The 22,202-nt window shown below is 44.5% G+C and overlaps 1 protein-coding gene across 3 annotated transcripts in view; it reads left to right on the top strand.

Moving 5' to 3' along the window:
* The first annotated feature begins 544 nt into the window (after positions 1 to 544).
* The window catches only part of PFKFB4 (6-phosphofructo-2-kinase/fructose-2,6-biphosphatase 4), an 84,611-nt gene continuing 62,953 nt past the window's right edge, over positions 545 to 22,202 (top strand). The window contains exons 1-2 of one of the 3 annotated variants that reach the window (XM_083156330.1): positions 545 to 741; positions 2,103 to 2,186. In XM_083156330.1, coding sequence (XP_083012456.1) covers positions 702 to 741; positions 2,103 to 2,186 — 124 coding nt within the window. In that variant the 5' untranslated portion in view covers positions 545 to 701. The remainder of the gene's footprint in view (positions 742 to 2,102; positions 2,187 to 22,202) is intronic. The other 2 variants (XM_083156331.1, XM_083156334.1) reach the window with 2 other exon arrangements.

Below are 22,202 nucleotides of genomic sequence, written 5' to 3'. Positions count from 1 at the left end.
ACTTGCCCTCTGTCCACATCCTCCCTGCCCGGATTTGTGCGATTGCTTCAGCGACTGTGATACCAAAGTTGTATGCACATAATTGCGCATGCGCATTCCCCAAAACATCAGAACGGGGTCGAACGAACTTAAATGCGAATTAACGTGAATCACTCCCCAAGTGCCCTGTGGGTTCAAAAATAACTTATATTTATAACACAATAAAACAGACTGTAAAAAAGCGACAACCAGTCTGTACATCACAACAATGTAAGCTATAGCTCAGCAAGCTGTCATGGAACTACAAATCCCAAACATGACCCAACAGAGTGTTCCCTGGCTGCCAAATGTCTCTGTCCTGTGGTCCTGTTACTGATGCCTGCAGATGAGTGAGTGCTGCCATGCCATTGGATTGAGTGCATGCCCTCCTCTCCCCCTCCGGCAGGGCAGGGGTTACTCACATGGCAGTGCCAGGCGAGCCTCCCAGTCTGTGTATGTAAACACAGGACTGTGCGCTCCACCTCCTCCTCCCCCTCTGTCATACTGTCCTATAGCCGGGCACTGGGAGGGATCATCACACACACTCCTACATTCCTCTGGTGCCCGGGTGTTGTGTTACTGACTGGCACACGCACATGGCAGGCTCGGGCGCGCACACACCGCTCGCTGGCATGCAGCTGGCAGCGCCGCTCTGCTGACACCCGGACCCCAGCACTGGCACAATGAGGGGCAGCAACAACAGCCACGGGAGGGGGAGGAGAGGTAAGAGACAGCCCATAGGGCTAAGTAACGTGATGTGAATGGAGGACTTGTGCTGGTAGTATATGTGTACGTGCTGCAGAGCATGTACCACACGTGTGTGTGCCTGCCATGAAGGACTGTGCCCTGGCATGGGTCTGTGCCACAAGCTGTGGGCTTTATGACCCTGTGTGTGTGTGTCACTGGTAATGTAGCACTAGGTGAGTGTGTTCTGTGCGATGCTGTTACTGTCTCCTATTGTGTCACCCTGGTGCTGCTGCTTCTCCATCCCTCCCAGCTGTGCTGCTGTGTAATACACTGACATATCCCCACTGAGGAGACAGCAGTGTGTGTGTGTAGTGTGTGCACACCTACACTGCACAGTAAACACAAGGAGAGCCCATCCCTGGTGCTGCTTGGGTGCTATTGTTTACTGATCCAGGTATAAGCAGGGATTTATTGCAGCCTCTGCTTGAAGTTTTTGACCAAAACAAATCAATAGAATAACTGTAACAAGTGACGTCGTTCACCCTTTCCTGCTTCTGCAGCTTGTATTAAAAAGCAGTCCATGGAGAAATGTCTCCTGGTTATGGTAACACCACTGCCATAGCCAACATGATGCTCCGTTTTCCGCTGCTTGCATTGTTACGCATAGGGGCAGATTTACCATCCTTACAAATGTTAAATGGGGCTCCAGCCAATCAGCTGCCATTTGTCATGTGTTTGAAAAAGGAGTTAGGTGATTGGCTGGAGCACCATTTAATATTTGTAACAAGTGACAACAAAAATATCACTCAGCAAATTTACCTCATAGCACCATTTATGTATGGCACTAGCCTTAGGTTGGGGCCAGACATAGCGGTCAAGTGGATCCCGTTCAGCTTTTGGACAGGACGGCGGGATGACCAGATTTCAAGGCGAACATATACATTTCAATGTACAGTGCAGATGTGCTGGATCCTGTTCTGCAGAATGCGGCCACAAAGCTGTGTGTGACCCCCACATTGCCTCCTTCCGGCCAAGCGGGTCATGCTGAATGCGATCCACTTTACTACTATGTGTGGCCCCAGCCTTATGTAAAGGTTCAGTTGGTATTAGGTAAAAAACAGTACGGTCCAGACCTCTGAACACCAGACTGGACCGGCAGCATCTAGAAAACTTTACCATTCTGGAGCTTGTAATGCTCTTCCCCATTGAGCAGATTGGTGTGTGTGTGTGTGGGGGGGGGGGGAGGGGGGTGTACAGCTGGATGTATGTGACAGCTGTCATCGGGGAGGCGGGGAGTAAGAGATAACAGCCTACTTGTATGGATGGCAGATTGGGTAGTAACCAGAACTGTATGGGCCATACGGAGAGGCTGTAATCTCTCCCTCCCGATCTCCCAGGTGACAGATGTCAAAGGAACCCCACTGGAATGGACACCCCCAGGTTGGAGATGAATGAGGATGAGCACTACAAGCTCCTGAATGGTAAAGTTTGCTGGAGGGAGCCGGTCCAGGGTCTGGACCCTTCCATTTTTTAATCTAACACCGGTTTTGTCACCAGACATCCTCATGCAGTTCCCTTTGACTGAAATCACACAGGTTTTTCGGGATCCTTTGCACAATGGGCCCATCCTGGACACATTATGCTGGAGATTTATCAATGCTTTCAGAGAAAAGTGGAGTGAGATATGGAGCTGACCAATCAGCTTGTGTCATTTAACAGACCGTATTTAAAAATGACAGGAGCAAATTGGTTGGCACTTGAAATCTCTCAGATGTGTTGCTCTAAAACCTTTGATAAATCTTCTATGTACAGTATCACATCAATACACTCTATTTAATACACTGCTGCACCAAGATATCCTGCATAGCATTTCTTAGGGCATAGTTCTCCCCTAGAGTTCCAATCAATATCCCTTTTACACCGTACCTCAAACCCGGGGTATTGAAGGGTTGCTGCCTGGTCAACTCGGGTCGAGGCGCGGTGTGAAAGCACCAAACCTTATATCCCGGGTCTACCAACCTGGCAATTTGACCTGGGTCACCCTTTGTATAATTAGTGACTCGGGTGAAAGTGATAGTGTGAAATTGCCGAACCCAGGTAAAAAAAATGGGCTCAGGATCCTGGGTTCAGCACGGCAATGCGATGTAAAAGCGGTATATGCTGGGTTGATGTATGTCTTTTGAATATGCACTGCCCAGAAAAGGAAATGCACACATAGGGGGGTATTCAATCTGTGTCACTATTTTTGCCGGTAAAAATAGCAGCACTCACCTATTTAATGCTGCCGTTACCGACATCATTGAAGGCAGTCAGATCTGACGTTTTTTTAAAGTCGGATCTGTTTTGTCGGAAACGGCAGCGTATTGTCGAATTCACAGCCTTTTTTTTTTACAATCCGCGCCTATTTTCACAGTTCCACGGACTTTCCGACAATCTGAACTTAGAATTCCAACTGTCGAGCTACTTAGAATTCTGACTGTCGAGTTCGGGACGTTTGCGACAGTCGGAATCCCATATTAAATACCCCTGATAGAGAGATGAGATGTAGATATTCGAATGTAGGTTAGCACAGGACGGGCGTGTCCCGCCATTGTGAACAGATGTAACTTGGGAAAAAAGATGCTTATACACCTTAGAAAGCTGCTTTATTTGCAGGTTGTCAGGGGCAAGTTCAAAAGTGTATGACGATGATGATGAGTATTTTTTATTAGGATTTATTTTTTAGGCACCAGATATTTCCACTGGGTCGTACAGAGCAAAAGTTAAACGGGGTAAATAAAGTAACAAACTAACATGATGTTAGTAAACTGTTTGTGATTGGCTACCTGTGAATGCTCCAATGAAACAGATTAGTGTTTCTTTGTGTTGCAGGCATATAATAATGCCTTTGTGTTCATGTTTAAACAAACATTTTTCTTAGTAAACAATACGGGATGTTGTTTTAGCAGTTGCATTAGCAAATGTGTTTGCACACAAATGGTCAATGGGCAAAATTGGGACATATGTGTTTGCAACATACTGTATACTGCTGTGCGTGTGGGCGGAAATGTTCTGTGTGTAAGATTCTAGGGGCAAATTTGAAGGCCAACTATGAAACCCATAGCTATAGAGTCGGTGCCAATATATTTGGCATCCCATTGTTTAATTATTATTATTTAAAAAAAAAAATTATATTTTGTTAAACAAGTCATACCTATATGGATTGCTCCGAGGGGTACATTTACTAAGATGGTATTAAGGATTTGATGTTGCTCATACCAACCAATCAGATCCTATGTATTATCTTCTAGAACAGGAATGGCCAAACTGGCCCTCCAGCTGTTGTAAAACTAAACATCCCAGCATGCCTTGCCATAGTTTTAGCATTCCCTAATAGCAAAACTGTTGCAAGGCATGATGGGACTTGCAGTTTCACAACAGCTCTAGAAAGTGTTAAATAAATAAGTAGAATCTGCTCGGTTTCTATGAGCGACATCTCATCTTCAGTAGAACTCCCATCTTAAAGTAAATTTACCCCTAATAATCAAGGAGAATGGAACCTGAAGTCAGTAATCTAGATGTCTTAGAATTATGAAACATTTAATGTTTATACATACTACAGTTCTTGTTACTGTTTGTGTTCTAAACTACAAAAGAAATGTCAGTGCATTGACAGTATACAGGAAAAGGTGCAGTATTATGTAATCTAAGGACACAATCATATGTGTTTATTTTTATTATCTTTACAAAAGGGATATATAGCAATTATGGGAGTTACATTGAGTCATTTAGTGTGCACCTCCAAGCATTTGGCGCAGGATAACCATAGAAACCGTTGTTTATGTCATTTTTTAAATCCCTGATTACTGTAATGAGGATATCATTTACCAGATTAGGTGCACAACTTATTGTTCCTGGCCCTCTTGTCAATGATTTGTAATTGCAATTTCACTGCCACCTCTATTATGCCTTTAGCATAAGACAACTATAAATAGCAAATCTGAAGCACAAGACAGCTTAGGACTCCATACACATGATAAGGCCACACAATCTATACCCAAAAGTCTACAATTTTATATATGATCCAAAAAATAAAAATCACTGTTGTCAGTATGACACAGCAGGGTGGCTTTCCTTTTGAGGATAACAATGAACAGCACCAGTGCCTTCTGTGTAGTTAGTAAATATTGGAAAATAGCTTTGCTCACTCAATATGTTTATTCATATGGTATTTGCAGCCAACTTTGGTAATTTAATGCCTTGTTATTTAAACTACTTATAAAGCAAATAATTGATTTAATGATCAAGTCAGATTCTCTACTTTTTAGTCAGATCCTTATCTCATAATAGTCTGTTGACTTTTCTTCATTTGCTACAGTAATTTTAAAAGCTTGCCTAAACAAACTGAACTATTGAAGCTTTGTATTCAATAGAACGGGGATGGGGAACCTTTGTTGTTGAACTACACTTCCCAGCATGCCCTGCTACAGTTTTGCTATTTGGCCATGCTAAATCTGTTGCAGGGCAGGCTGGGATGTGTAGTTCAACAACAGCTCAAGGACCAATGGTTCCCCATCCCTGCATTAGAGACAATGGGCCTTATTCTGGTTGGAGCGGCCGGGCCGTACGCGCACGTCCCGGGGTTTTTAATGATCTGCGCATGCGTACATTCGCTAATGCGCAGGCGCGAACACTACACAACGCTTACGGACGGGTCTCTACGTGCGAAAAAACCTGTACGCGAGTGTACGGGCATTGGGGGCGGCATAGGGGCGTGATGAGGGGAGCGTCCGAAATAATGAGGGAAAATGGGCGTAAATATGGGCGTACACGGGGGTGTGCACCAAAAATGAGCGGTGCTACTACCGCACGATCGACTAAAGCACCGTTCATTTCGGACACAAAACAGGCGGCCGCCAACCGCCATCTCAAACCACCCCTACAGATACCGCATGCCAGCGTGCGCCTGGGTTAGCTAATTTACGCGGATTACTACCAAACACATACACCTGAATGTAATAAGCAATGCTGCAGTCTATTAAGTCCAAACCATGATTTCACTACCTGCAAGCCACACACATCACTCTAACACATTGGAAGCTTATCTTTCTATACTTCTCTACATTTAAAGGTTTGTTTAATTTAAGGTAAGAATCTTTGTAAGACCTGCTTATATATGCTAAGGTAGGTATTTGTTAAACAGTTATACACATTCACTACGTGCTTTCATAGACTTTACACAGTAGCACACTCAATCGACACAAGTCGACATGTGTCGACGTGTTCACTCTAATACAAACATAGGTTTTGTATTTATGATACAATAACATAAACCACATCTAACACCTACAAAGGATGTTTCAGCAATATTTTAATCCCATGGCCACTATTTTGCACATTAATTAATTCAATCAATTAATTAATTTTCATAATTATAGTTGAAAGGCAACATTTGCAGGTCCATATATATGAAGGGTATGTCAGCGTACACGGACGTACGCTCACTCTCACGAGCGGTGACATAAGCTGACTTTTCTATTGAAAACAATAGGGACCCGTCCGTGCAAGCTGGCGTACGCTCAGATCTCCGCAAGAAGGCGGTGGGAAGACGGACGAGAGACGTCCGTAAACGGCGGCGTACGCTCAGTTGTACGCCAGTTGTCGGAGTGTAAGAGCTGGCCCGTCCGTGTACGTTGGCGTACGCTCATTAGTACGCCACTCCCCTTCTACGTTGTTTATGCCCGTACGTATGCGGCAGAGTTGTGGGTGGACTTAACCCCAACGGCCGCGTGCGGCTAGCGTACGTTAATTGCGAACGTACGCACGTTTGGCCGCACCGATCAGAATAACCTCCAATGTGGGGTAAATATTAGGAAACATTTTCATCAAGATTCTAAACAAAAAAAAAAGTTTTGTTTAGAACAGCGGTTCTCAAACTGTGGGTCCTGACCCCAAAGAGGGTCACGACCTTCTCAGCATGGGGTCTCGACTCCATTTTGCTGACCATCAGGCTGATGACTTTTCTAATCTCAGTCAGTGATTAAAGGAGTCTGAAAAATCTGTTGAATTGTCTGTTATTTTAGACTCCTCCCATCACTCTGTGCCTCCACAATGCTGCCATGTATGTGCTGTCTGCTGACTACACATGTGATGTGATGGGTTATGGTATTTTAGACTCCTCCCATCACTCTGTGCCTCCACAATGCTGCCATGTATGTGCTGTCTGCTGACTAGTCGTGTGATGTGATGGGTTATGGTATTTTAGACTCCTCCCATCACTCTGTGCCTCCACAATGCTGCCATGTATGTGCTGTCTTCTGCCTACACGTGTGACGTGATGACCTTCTGCAGTAACTTGCTGGGGTCCCGCAATTATTTTTATTGTCTGATGGGGTCTCAGACCAAAATAGTTTGAGGACCCCTGGTTTAGAAGATCTACATTGTCCATATGGCTTTGCTTGCCAGGCCTTGGGAAATGTTACTATTCCCAACGATAGTCCATGTGGATAGTACCTCAATTTGGAGAAACATGAAAACAATAAAAAAAAATGTGTTGATCATTGTCACGTCGACGTTTTTTGCCTGTCAACCTTAAGCACTGCCTGCCTCTATTTTACCTGTTGAACTTATTATATTATTATTATTATCAGTTATGTGTAATGCTTTCACATTGCACGGTATTCTTAAATGGGACTTTAAAACGGGTCAGAGCCTTGAGACCTTTCACATTGCAGGTGAAAACTGTTTTAAAAATCATTTAATACCATTCAAACATTCAACCCGTTTAACCCCCAAGGGACACGTTTAAAGCCATTGAAATAGAGCTGTTCAAACTGCCCAAAAAACTGCTTCAAAACGTGTAGGACTCTGCTTTTTAACCGTGTTAAAATACCGGTTAACTTTAACCGGTAAATCAACTCTGGCACTTTCACATTGCAGCCTTCAACGTTTTAAAATGGAAAAAAAACGGCAATATACCGTTTCAAAAGTGCGATGTGAAAGGGGTATGATATAGCGCACACATAGGAGGTTATTCTGGTCCACATGCAACGCTGCGAATTTTGACCGACCATCAAATGATTTGGAAGGTACACACAAAACTATGACACTTCCCTATTGGGGCGAGAATGCCGGCAGCTGCATCACTGCCTAATTTCCATGGGTGCGCCCAGCGTTTTCATGGGAAGACCCATGAAATGGTGGGTGTTCCCATGGTGCAGCTGCCCTACGTCCCATGGTGCAGCTGCCCTACGTCCCCTGCCCTACTGGCAGCCAACCATGCGAACGTGCAGGGGAGGCCCATATTACGCAGCGTTTTACAGAGAATAGTTGAACATTCACATCAGGTCCTGTCCCAGACTATGTTTTTATACCTTTAAAACTTTGTAGTCTTAAAATGACTATTTTACAGTCAAATTGGGCCCAATTCAGACCTTACTTGCTCGCTAGACAGCGTATATTCGCTGCCTAGGGAACAAGTAATTGCGGCCCCACCAAACGCACACACCCCTCCCTGAGTGAATCCCTGCAGTAGCATGGGAACGGTTGTGTACGCTTACACATCCACTCTCATGCGGCCGCAAGGAGGAAATTAATTCGATGGTCGCTCACCATTGAATGATTTTTCCTCCCTTCATAGATATCCTGGACAGAGATTGCTGAAATGGGGGTGGGCCTGCGCTCTGATGGGCACACCCAGCATTTTTTTGTAGGCACGCCCATGAAACACTGGGAAGACCTTCCCTTGCCCACCCATCAGTGAGTGAGCACCTTGGTGAGTGTGAAACTCGCCAAATGTGTTTTCTTCAGGACTTGAACAGGTCTGAATCAGCTCCATAGTTGCCTTTTCTTCATTTATTGTGGGCGTGTTACACATGCAGAAACATTTGGATTGGTAAACAGATAATAAAATATTTCAAAATGAAAAAAATACAAATCCCTGCAATATGTGCCAAGAAGATCAGTTTCTGGAGCCGTAAACTATTGTTTGGTTTTCAGTTGGGAAAATGTTTGAATGTATAGGGGGGTATTCAATGTCAGGGGCACGGCTGTCGAGCTAGCGCGACAGCCGTGCCCCTGTCCCGTTCTCGGTTAGCTCGCCTGGAGCTCGGCAGTCGGGATTCAATGTCCCGGCCGCCGAGCGGCGAGAAGGGGGCGTGGCCGCGAGTTGCGGTCGGGAAGTGACGAGCTGCAGCCGGCAGCTCGTCACTTCCCGGCTGTTCTCGGCAGAACGAGCCCGACAGCTAGAGATGTCGGGCTCGTTCTGCCAGGAAACCCTGTTCAATGCTGTCGGGGAAGACAGCATTGAATAGGGCCCCGCAGCCATCTCCCCCGTCGGGAGATGGCTGCGGGAGCTCGAACGAGATTGCATACCCCCCTTAGTCTTTAGAGCAATAATGAATGGCAATCCACATCTAATCATCTATCAGCTTTATTAACTAATGTTAGCTGGTTATTTCACACCATGTCCCCGGGAAGCCGTTCTTTGTGTAACAGGTGTATGAAAAACATACAATATTATTTTTTACAGCTTCAAAAGGAAACATGCAGTATTGGTTACACATTTGCAACCTGCAATTTCTAGAGATGTACCCTAGGGAAGTGTCACACAACCATGTCTGGACCCATCTGTTCTTCAGTGCTTAGTGATCCTCACCAAAAAATGCACAACTGCACATGTCTGATAATTCACGCGTGCGAGGGGGGGTGGGCGGCGTTTGGTGGACTCGCAAAGCTGCAAAATTTGCAGCTTTGCGAGCCAACCAGAATAAGGGCCTAATTGCTGATACTGATACCTTCTCCAGATTTTAATCACTTAGGGCCGCATTTATCAACTAATATTTGTGGCTAAATCTCCGAAAACACCTGTTTTCGGGGGGTTAATTGCAAATATTAAGTTTCACCTAAATGTATCACCGGGGACTGCAGCAGGAATCTCCGGTCCCTGCTGTGATCCCCCCCTGCATTGAATCATCCACCATAGGATTCTATGGGGGATGCGAAGCTGCCCGATGTATCAACATCGGGCAGCCCGGCATCGCTGCTCTGGGCTATCGCCATTCTAATGTGGCGGTCAGTGGGGGGGGTCAGCGCATAACCGCGCGTGCGCAGACCCCCCGGCTTCCGGGTCAGGGCTTCCGAAAGGAGCCTGTCCCTGCGCCCTGCAGATGATACATTTGGGCGAAATGATCGCATTTTACAATGCGATCTTGGGCGGTAATATTCCGCCCAGATCGCATTGTAAATGTGTTCAATGATAAATGGGGGCCTTAATAAATAGACCTTTTCTTGAGATCCTTTTGTTTTTCTTGAAGAATTTGTGGAAAGACTATTCTCTAGTTATTCAAGGGCTCAATCATAGATTAATGCTGCTTTTGGTACTCTTTACCTAGAACGGCGCCCACGATTGAAATCGTGGTCATCGCGGGTAAAAATCGCGGTGATCGCGGTAATCGCGGGCATCGCGGGTAAAATTGGATGGTCGCGATGCCCGCGATTACCGCGATCACCGCGATTTTCCCATAGGGAACAATGTTAAAAAAGGCTGATTGACCGCGATTTCACTGTTAAATGGCTCAATTGACCCGATTTGGCCATATTAACCCTGAATTAGGCCCAATTAACCCTTAAATGTCCCCAACAATTTTTAACGCCACCCCACGATCCACGCGAACCCGAAGCGTGGCGAGCGCAGCGAGCCCGCGAGGGGCGGCGGTACGCGTCCTACGACCTTTTCATGCCCTACTATCCACGTCGGCGTGGTGTGGGAATATAATAGTGTGGCGAGCGCAGCGAGCCACCGAGCCCGAAGCGTGGCGAGCGCAGCGAGCCCCGCGAGGGGACGCGGATACCTTCACAGGTAGACGCGTCCCCTCGCGGGCTTCACAGGTGTCCGGGTCGCCACGGACACCTGTGAAGCCCGCGAGGGGACGCGTATAACTGTGAAGGTATCCGCGTCCCCTCGCGGGGCTCGCTGCGCTCGCCACGCTTCGGGCTCGGTGGCTCGCTGCGCTCGCCACACTATTATATTCTCACACCACGCCGACGTGGATAGTAGGGCATGAAAAGGTCGTAGGACGCGTACCGCCGCCCCTCGCGGGCTCGCTGCGCTCGCCACGCTTCGGGTTCGCGTGGATCGTGGGGTGGCGTTAAAAATTTTTGGGGACATTTAAGGGTTAATGGGCTCTGTGGCCCATTTAACATTGATTCCTATGGCAAAATCGGGTTGATTGAGCCATTTAACACTAAAATCGGGTCCATCGCGACTTTTAACATTGTTCCCTATGGGAAATCGTGAGATCGCGTCGCGGGCATCGCGGGTACGTTTATGGCCGGCCGCGACGCGACCGACGCGATTTTTCAGGTTTAACATGGTTTTCAATGGGAAAATCGCGGGCATCGCGTCGGTCGCGTCGCGGGCAGGCATAAATGTACCCGCGATGCCCGCGACGGGCGCCGTTCTAGGTAAAGAGTACCCTGCTTTTTAATGTAGCACATACATTAATTACACATTTAACACTTTATGGGCCATATCTGTCAAAGAGAGTGATAAGGTGGAGTGAATTAACAGCCAACCAGCCAATCTGCCTTACATTTTATAGGCTGTTTGAAAAATAACAGATTATTGGTTGGTACTTCCTTTCTTGCCAAGTTTTGATGAATCCCCCCTTGGTTTTTAATAGTTTACTTTGGTGTTCTGCTTTCAGCTGTGAAATTTCAGGTTTTTGAAAGCCTTTTTTCCCTAGGACGCCAAGATCTATCCCTTTCTCCAATCAGCTAACAGGAAATCCCATAAGTTTAGTAATGTTTCCTGTACTCGTCTACGGAAAAAAAGAGGGGTCATCAAAATGACCCTTGTTATGAGCTTCCATGATTGTGGCATGCAGTTGATATTTTGATGAGGCAGCAAAAAGGCGGAGTAGGAAGCGAGATACATGTTATTAGGAAGAAGCCTGAAGATTTGGGGATGAGTCATGCATAAATGAGTTCTGGTGATCTACGTGCAGTCTCTATGGCAACAAGTTGTGAGCATGGGATCACTTCAGGTCCTAAAACTCAAAGCCGCACATTCTTGTTTCTGGTAGCAGTGTTATGTAATCCTGCATTTGTGTATATGTACAGTGGTCATAACAATGATATCACTTTTTCCCTAGTGTCAAATATCAGATCCCCTCTGGTAATTAGGTAGCCTTTTGTCTGGTTCAAAATAGCTAAAATTCCTTACATTATTAGCCTCTGCCCTGGCTGGTTGTTTCATGAGTTTGGTACACAACTGTCTGGAGTCAAAACTGTTGTCTCCCTGGGGTCTATTCATTGTAAGGGTCAGATGTAGCATGCATAACAAAGTGATAAAGTGGAGAGTGATAAACAACCAGCCAATCCGCTGCTAACTCTCATTTTTCAAACCCAGCCTGTAACAGGAGTTGATTGGCTGGTTGTTTACCACTATGCACTTTATCACTTTTTTTAAGCTTGATACATCTGTCCCTAAATGAGATAATTGCACCAAATCTGTTCCTTATTGTACACTAGATTACAGTGCCAGGTCTGTCCCAGCAGTGTTTCTGGACGAGGCAGGGGGGATGTAAATGAAGCTTGTACTATTCACCCTGGTTCCATATCCTATCAATGCCATCCATATCAAAGCTTGTTAGTGAACAGACCTGATAGTATTAACCTCATATATGCGGTGTAATGTGGCCATACACAGTGATGTAGTATGATGATCTGTAGAACATCTGTAGCTTTAATGCTGCATTATCACCCTGAAATTGACTCCCCTGCTTCCTCCCCTCTTTTTTCAGAGTCTCAATGCCAGCTCCAAGTATATATGCTACAAGAGAAACATTACACTGCTGGTGTTTAATTGGTTAATAATGCTTCTATTCAGGGTGGATACGTCAATGTATAATAACCTGGACTCCCGCCAGCAGCCGTCTATGTGACCTTTCCCCTAATTCCATGTAATAACAGCTCTTAAAAGATGACAACAGCTCTTCACTTGCAGGTTCCAGAGCTTGTAACAGAGGACAGCTGACTGGCTGGCTATCAGTCCTGGTGACCTTGAAGGAACTGTTATAGAATATACCACAGATACATTATAGCAGGGGTCCTCAAACTATTTTGGTCTGATACCCCATCAGGCAATAAAACTAATGACAGGACCCCAGCAAGTTACTGCAGAAGGTCATCACATCACATGTGTGGTCAGCAGACAGCACATACATGGCAGCATTGTGGAGGCACAAAATGATGGGAGGAGTCTAAAATGACAGACACTTGAACAGATTTTTCAGACTCCTTGAATCAATGACTAAGATTAGAGAAGTCATCAGCCTGACGGTCAGCAACATGGAGTCGCGACCCCATGCTGAGAAGGTTGGGACCCACTTTGGGGTCAGGACCCACAGTTTGAGAACCGCTGCATACCACAGACTGTGCAGTGCTGTTATGTTATACCAGGCTTGCCTACCCTCCCGGAATTCCCGGGAGGCTCCCTAAAATCGGGTCCCCCACCCTGCCCCCAGGGAAGTTTGGCAATCCTCCCGCATTTGTCAGGCAGCCCCCACACCCCCCTGCCGTGCTGCACTAATTACCAGTTTTCGCGGGTCCGCGGCAAGGGGCGGGACTAAAATGACTCAAATCGTGTCATTTCGCATCATTTTAGCCCCACCCCTACTCGCAGACCCGTAAATCGCTGCGTTTGTATGGATTGGGGGCAGGGCTTTGAGTCATCAACCCCTGTCCCCGCCCCCTGACCTGGAGATCCGGCTGTCCTCTCCGGGCTTCTCCTGGAGAGGCAATTTTAAAAGTCGGCAAGTATGTGTTATACAGTATGTGAAGTATGAACAGGAAATAACTCCTGTTCGCACATAAACAATCACAGATCAGTTGAATCACATAAGTCAGTGATTTTCAACCTTTTTACCTTGCGGCACACTAAATAAGATTTTAAAATTGCCAAGGCACACCATGAGATCCCCACAGGGCAAAACACATTGGCCCCCACAGGAAAAAACCAAACCTATTGCCCCCCATATAAAAAAGAATCACACTGGTCCCCACAGGCAACACAAATAAAATACATGGGCCCTTTAAATGAAAAGAAGAGACCAGTAAATAACACTTGAACTGGTGGTGGCTGTAAACTAGTTTGGGCATCTCTAGATCTGGGGGCACACTTGAGAACAGCTCAAGGCACACTAGTGTGCCACGGCACAGTGGTTGAAAAACACTGACATAAGTACTTTGCTATATTTGTCCATCTTACACATATCTCATGCAGTTTCCTGCAGTCCCACCCTGGAAATAGTAAGTCAGTGATTCATTTGTGTTTCTGTTTGGACATAAATATAAATAATGAAGTAGCAGCTGATCAAAGTGGATGTTATGAGAGGTCTAATTCTAGCACTACTCCTTTCTATCGGTACATGTTTTTTTTATTATAATGCAGTGGTTCCCAAACTTTTTTGAATCGCGGCACCCTGTGGTATCAGGATTTTTTTCAAGGTGCCCCGTGGCCAAGAGTTTCTTATTTAGAAATGAATAAAAAAAAAAATGAAATTAACTAAATTGAGCTTATACAGTATGTCACCATTAGGTTTTGTTATCAGGTGATGGACAGGATTAACTTCTGTTTGTCCACATATTTTATGATTGACAGCCCCAATTACTGCTTTTATATATGAAAATGACCATAATTTTAATTGGTTCTGGACCTCCAACCCAAGGCACCCCTGCAAGTGTCATGAGGCACCCCCAAGGTGCCACGGCACACAGTTTGGGAACCACTGTTATAATGTATTAACGGCTAGAATGAGAACCTACATTTTCTCAGGAGTACAATTATGAAAATGGTCACATTGTAGGCAGGATCAAATCAACTGCAGACTCTGCCCAGCGTAGATCGGTAAGGACAGAGGGCCTGATTCAGAGTTGATCGCTATTGTGCGAATTGGCAACCCCCTCGATTATCGAATGACGGCACATGCATACGGATCGTAGCGTGCCCATGCATTTTCAGGGGTGTGGGTGTGTGACATGCGTCAGGATAGCGGATTGCGAAGTTTTCACAATTTACTCGCAGCGGGAGGGGGAGTGAGCAGGAGAGACACTACTTGGCTACAGCACAGGATGGTGCCTAGACAGAGAGATTTTTAGGGGGGGGGGGGGATGGATGGATGGTCAGGGGTATAGATGGACCAAAGGCAGAGCTCAAATGGGGGTACAGAGGGATGGATGGGAGGGGGAATAGATGGACAGATGGGAAGAGGCATCATAGATGGACAGATGGGAGGAGGCATCATAGATGGACAGATGGGAGGAGGCATCATAGATGGACAGATGGGAGGAGGCATCATAGATGGACAGATGGGAGGAGGCATCATAGATGGACAGATGGGAGGAGGCATTATAGCTGGACAGACAGAGAATCATATGGGGACATAGACAACTGGACAGGAGGGGCATAGACAAATAGACAGAGCAGAAAAGAAAGCGCTCAGGTTTTAGGTAAATCAATAACCAGCTCAACAAATCCTCACAGTAATACAATATTTATAAACATAATAAAAAACAATACATCAGTATACATATTTCAATAATGATCACATAAGGTACCGGCCGATACCACTGGAAAATAAAAGTAAAATCCAAAAAATTGTTAAAAGGTTTTTAGTGCACCAGAATTCGTTTAAAATTAGTATCAACTTGAAAAAATGGGTACTTATGTATTATCTGGGCTCCCATGTTAAATGCACCCCATTTTTTCATACCCCTACTATCTACGCATGGAGTTGATTTTATATAGTGTGGCGAGCGCAGCGAGCCACCGTGCCCGAAGCGTGGCGAGCGGACGCGGTCTCATAAGAAAAACGGGAGCCCAGATATTACATAAGTACCGTAAATAACGTCCAGCAAATGAAGTATTTAAGCAAAGTCAGTAATGGAGCATGCTGATAATTATCAGATTCTCAGTAGCTGATTTATTAGCATACTGGTCTAGGGAGAGATGGTACAACCACATAGGGGATCTCCAAACCTGATTTCCAGTTTGCTGTATTTCCGCCAAAAACTCCAATTAGAGGTACGGAGTAAAGGTCCAAAGTGGGTGCCGGACGGCTAACCTTTTTAGCAGAGAGATGTTTGATAGATCGACGCGTTTCCCCGCCTACTTATGCGGCGGCTTCTTCAAAGATCAAATAGACAGAGCACCATATTGAGGCAAAGATGAATAGTGGGAAAGGGGGTGGGGGGTGAAGATGTGACCGAGCACAATGTGGTGCATAGATGGACGGACAGACAGACAGGGAGTAGGGGTGAGGGGATTTCATTGTCAGTGGTGATCAGTAGAGTAACTATAGAGGGGGATGAAGCTGTTATGGGGCCCGGTTAGTTCTGCTGCCCGGTTTGCTGGGTTCATGGCCTGGCAGTTCGCAATAATTCAATAGGTAAGTAGTTTGTAGACTCGCATGCTTGATACCTCAAAGACAGGGCAGAATACACAGAGAGGAGTTAGTCAATGTGATAAACAGGGCTGAGACATGGTTGCCTACCCTCCTGCATTCTGCAGGAGTCTCCCTGAAATAACAGCAATCTTTTTCCATCCCTGATTAGTCTAACAATCTCCCTCATTTTACCTAGCCCAGATTATGCAGCTATTACATTTTTGGGAAAAAAAAAGGAATGAGAGATAGATATATTTACATTGAATTATCAGCGCCATTTCCCAGCATTGATGATAAAACACAATAATCCCTATTGCTACATGCATGTCTTGTGGCCATTTATATGAACCACGTGTAAAACACAATAGATGAACAATCCCTGACACGTGTCAGGGGTTGGGATCGTTTGATCTACAGTATGTTGGTCGACAAGCATTAGGTCGACATGGGTCTAGGTCGACATGGGGTTCTTCAGTTTTTTTAACCGAAAGTCGACACAGTCGACATGGACACAGTTTGAAGTGCACCGCATCCCCTCGCAATGCTTTGGGCACACTATTTTATTCTCCCACTATACCCTAGTGCAGGGCTGGGCAACACCGGCCCTCCAGATGTTGATGAACTACACATCCCAGCATGCCTTGCATCAGTTTCAGCATGGCCACATAGCAAAACTAATGCAAAGCATCCTGGGATGTGTAGTTCATCAATATCTGGAGGGCCGGTGTTGCCCAGCCCTGCCCTAGTGGATGGTAGGGCATGAAATGCCGGCTGTCGGCACATGTCAGCTCAAAAAACAGTGAAAACCCCCATGTCAACCTTTTGACTGTCGACCTAGACACTGTCGATCTAATGTTTGTGTCGACCTAATGACCTTTTGACATAAATTCATGTCGACCTAGATCCATGTCGACCTAGAACCATGTTGACCAACATACTGTAGACCAAATGACCGTATCCCCGTATCAGTGACTTATTTACCAAGTATAGTAGCTCTTAGTACCTGCTCTGGGGATCATCTACATTTGTATATAACTAATTTTAAAAGATTCCTCTCAGATGTTGCAGTACACACCCACGCTTCTAGGTGGCACCTTCACAATCTCTTTTCACAAACTCTCCATATATGGAACTAGACACGCCCCTTGGGTGGAGTATGACACGCCCCCTTAATGGGGCGCTGTGCAAAATTCTACCAACTATAATCTCCTTGAAACTAGTTTTCAAAAGTAGGCAAGTGTGGGCTGAGAGCCTGCCAAACACATTTTGGGCACTTAGTGGGAATACTGACCTGATTCAGATTTGATTCCAAATGCAAAATCTTTCTCAAATGGACAAAACCATGTTGCACTGCAGCTGGGGCAAATGTAATATGTGCTGAGAGATTTAGTTTTGGTTGGGGTGTGTTCAAAATGAAATTTAAATTGCAATGTAAAAATAAAGCTGCCAAAACAGGCTATGCTTGTTTGGCATCGGGTTAAGAAGATTCTTTGGAGTCAGGAACGAGACCCGTATGTCCCCCTTTACGGTTCCCCAAAACTCCCTGAACTGGTAGTACTACAAATTAGGGAGTCATGGGGTGGACTTGGTGTACTGACACTTGGCCACATCTAAAATGCAGAGGGACAGCAGTTGCAGGTGGATTTCTCAATCCCCAACACATATCTTTTCAGATATTTTCAGCTCCACCATGCCCTTGCAACACAATTTGGGGGAACTGTGACAGTCTAACAGGATTTACCAAGAAATTGCTTCATAGACTGTGACAGAGACACGTCGTCTCCATAATATATTCAGACTGGTGGATTTGGGGGACATCTCGGAAGAGGCTGGCAGCAGGCACTGGGGAAAATTCGTATTGCCACAAATTAAGTTAGATTTCAACAAACCCACCTTATAGTGCATAGAATATATATGACCCCTGTGAGACTTTTTCAATTTGGAGGATGGCCTGACACCAGTTGTCCCAGATACATCTCGGGGGAGGGAACATTCTGGCATTTGTTGCGCACCTGTCCCGCCGTCTCCAGATACTGGTCGGCAGTCATTGACTTAATTGCTTCTATGGCTATACCCAAAGATATACTTATACTTGGCAGTACGGATGGTGTAATGGTTAGCATGACTGCCTCACAGCACTGAGGTCATGGGTATGATTCCCCCCATGGCCCTAACTGTGTGGAGTTTGTATATTCTACCCATACTTGCGTGGGTTTCCTCCGGATACTCCGGTTTCCTTCCACAATCCAAAAATATACTGGCAGGCTAATTGGCTTCCATCAAAATTAACCCTAGAATGTCCCATAAGAAATGAGGAAGACTGATCTCGAGAAGGGAGCTCCACGCTTCTATAAGAAATGGGAGCTGTATATTAGTAGCTTAGATCAGATAACACAAAACCGAATTCAAAAAAGATTTGAATCTACCACGTGGTACCTCCTCAGACAAATATCTAACTAACTTGACTGTATGTGCTGAGATAGATAAGATTTTTGGACATACGAGATGAGTAATTAGAATGTGTGACTAGATAGCCTAGAAGGAAAAAGATAGTTATAGAATTTTAAAATAGATTCTGATTTTGTCTGTTGTCTTCCCCCCCCCCCAACCTCCCTTTTCTTACCCCCCCCCCCCATTTACCTTGCTATATCTCTTAATATTATTTGATAGATTACAATTTAGATGTTTTGTGAGACCAAACTGATCCCTAAAGGTTGGTTGAAAACCGTTTAAACCAATCACAATGATTATCCTCCAACTAATGGGACTGAGAGGGAAAGTAAAACAAGATACAGGGTCCAAAGATTTGCTCACATGTGCTTTAATTAAGCTGATAGAAAGCTAGACATTGGCGAACTGTAATAGAAATAGAAATACAACAGCATTGCGGAGTGGAACAGCGGACTGAATTTCTGGTTTGAAGATCTGCTGTGGTCTGCCTTGATAGATACCCTGTGAATTGAACAAATTGTACATTGACCGATATTTTGTTTCATATACTGTGTAATTGTCTCACACTGTTTACCTTTTATATAACATTTAATTGAAAAATCTCAATAAAAACTGTTAAAAAAAAAAAAAAAAAAAAGAAATGAGGAAGTCCAGGCAGCGGCAGGGATCGCAAATGCAATTCTTATGGTGAGGGCTGCCCTTTGCCTTGCTCAACGCAAATGTCATTACATATGCGATAAGCACCGGCGCTATTTATTATCTTCTTGAAGGTGCTAAATAAATAAAAAGTCAAATCTATACTATGGGCAACATCCCATCTTCAATAGAAATCCCATCTTAGTAACTGTTCCCCACTGATGGCATACAGAGACACATATTCTACTGTACATAGGGGATACGGTCATTGGGTCTCATGCCCTACCATCCACTAGGGCGTGGCGGGAGAATAACATAGTGTGCCCGAAGCATTTAGAGCGAAGCAAGCGATGCGAGGGGATGCGGTGCACTTCAAACTGTGTCCATGTCGACTATGTTGACATTTGGGTCAAAAAACTGTGAAAAACCCCATGCCCACCTTTTGACTGTCGACCTTGCCCATGTTGACCTAATGCTTGTGTCGACCTAGACCCATGTCGACCTAGACCAATGTCGACCTTGCTGCCTGTCGACCTAATGGTGTCGACTCAATGCTTGTCGACCGTAGTTGTTGTAGACCTAACAACCCACACCCGTACATAGATACTGTGTCCATACCTTGAGGTAGATGAATATGTTGATATTTATTCATAGATAGTTTAAAGCCAATTTACTTCCACTTTCTGTTACCTATACTATAGAATCCCTAAAAGTTTCTGGAAACTGAATTTAAAAAAACCTTATTTCATCCTTGAAAAAATTATAAATTCAACACAGTTTTAAAGAAAATGGTAATATTTTATGGCATAAATCCAAATAAAGCTATAAAACTAATGAACAACTAAATGTAATATTCAGATAAATGGGTGAAATGTAATAGGATGAGAGATTCAGAAGGTGAGAGATTTGGTAAGAAATCTCCAGTTTTTTTAAAGCGACAATCATTTACGCTGCAAAACCAATTTGATTTTGCAGTGTAAATGATTGCCGCTTTCAAAAATAACCTGGAGATTTCTTAACAAATCTCCCACTTTCTGAATCTCTCATCATATTAAATTTCACCCAATGTTTCTACACAGTATTTTCAATAAGTTAAAGGTCACTAAAACTATGTCTTCTCCAAGATGCATAGAGCAAGTGTGTACAAAACAAATTGTATGATTTACAACTGGTTCCACTCAGAAATCAACAAAAGACAAATATTTTAGGGTAAACTCTAAGGCCTGTATAAACTAGAGCGATTTGGGATGATTTCACCTGTTCCCGGGATCGGCCCAATTCTGATGCCTTCGATATCCCCTTGGGTCCGTTGTGCAGTCCCGTGCGCATCGTCCGACTTTTCAATTTGGACCCCGCTCCTGGTGGCTGGGAACAGTGGCTGCATGTGATACATCACATGTGAAAGGTCCGCATGTGATCCTGCCAACCGGGAAGGTCCTGGGCAAATTGCGGGGGATCGGCTGGCCATACACTGCTGCTATACATAGCAGTAGGGTATGGCCACCTTTAGGCAAGTCTGTCGCACATAATGGCCATTATTCAGATCTGATCGCAGTAATAATAATAATAATAATAATTTTATTTATATAGCGTTTTTTCTCCAATAGGACTCAAGGCGCTTAACAGAATGAATGAATAGAATGAATATAATACAGTACAGGAACAATGAAGTACATAAAAGCTTTTAATAAACAATACTTAAGGGACTGAAGGAAACGCTTGAGTAAATAGGAAAGTCTAGAGTCAGCTTTTGAAGCATTCTAGAGTGGGGGACTCTCGAACTGTGCGGGGAAGTCCATTACATAAAGTCAGAGCTGCATGGCTGAAAGCTTGACCCACAGATGAATTACGGGAGATCCTAGGTACTGCTAAAAGTACACATTTTGTGCAGAGAGTATTAAATTTGGGTGGGGTGTGTTGAAACTGAAATCTAAATTACAGTGTAAAATTAATGCAGCCAGTATTTACCCTGCACAGAAACAAAATAACTCAAACAAATCTAACTCTCTCTGCACATGTTACATCCGCCCCACCTGCAGTGCACATGGTTTTGCCCATTTTGAGAGCAAATTTGTATTGCGATCAAATCTGTATCACCTCAGGATGGACCTTATTTTAGTTTACTTTTTCTGACAAAATCCTTCTTAGATGGGCAAAACCATGTTCACTGCAGGTGGGGCAGATGTAACTTGTGCAGATATAATTAGATTTGGGTGGGGTTTTACTTCAAAGTGAGATCTATATTGCAGTGTAAAAATAAATCAGCCAGTATTTTCCCTTCACAGAAAAAAAATAACTCACCCAAATCTAATTGTCTCTGCACATTTTACATCTGCCCCCCTGCAGTGCACATGGTTTTGTCCATCTAAGAAGGATTTTGTCAGAAAGAGTGAACCAAAATAAGGCCCCATGTTAGCAAACATCAGAATATTCTTGTGCATTGAGGTTCCACATTGTTATATTGCAAGGCTGTGTTTGTTACTTGTAGCACTTTGTAATAATTATACCCCTTTCACATCGCACTTTTAAAACGGTATATTGCCATTTTTTTTCCATTTTAAAACGTTTAAGGCTGCAATGTGAAAGTGCCAGAGTTGATTTACCGGTTAAAGTTAACCGGTATTTCAACACGGTTAAAAAGCAGAGTCCTACACGTTTTAAAGCCGTTTTTTTGGCAGTGTGAATGGCTCTATTTCAATGGATTTAAACGTGTCCCTTGGGGGTTAAACGGGTTGAATGTTTGAATGGTATTAAATGATTTTTAAAACGGTTTTCACCTGCAATGTGAAAGGTCTCAAGGCTCAGACCCGTTTTAAAGTCCCATTTAAGAATACCGTGTCATTACCCATTTCTGCAATGTGAAAGCAGTATAAGTGATGGACTTTCTTTAAGATTCACAACATGTAGTTATTATTTCATGTGATCCGATGATATCTCTGTATAGGAAACATGAAGTCTTTTTTTTTTTGCAACCACTGTGGGCCT

This window comes from Crinia signifera, chromosome 8 (assembly GCF_055691185.1).
Source record: "Crinia signifera chromosome 8, ASM5569118v1, whole genome shotgun sequence".
Taxonomy (NCBI): domain Eukaryota; kingdom Metazoa; phylum Chordata; class Amphibia; order Anura; family Myobatrachidae; genus Crinia; species Crinia signifera.
Note: the sequence above shows the minus strand (reverse complement) of the source record. Positions and strands in the feature narration are given on the sequence as shown.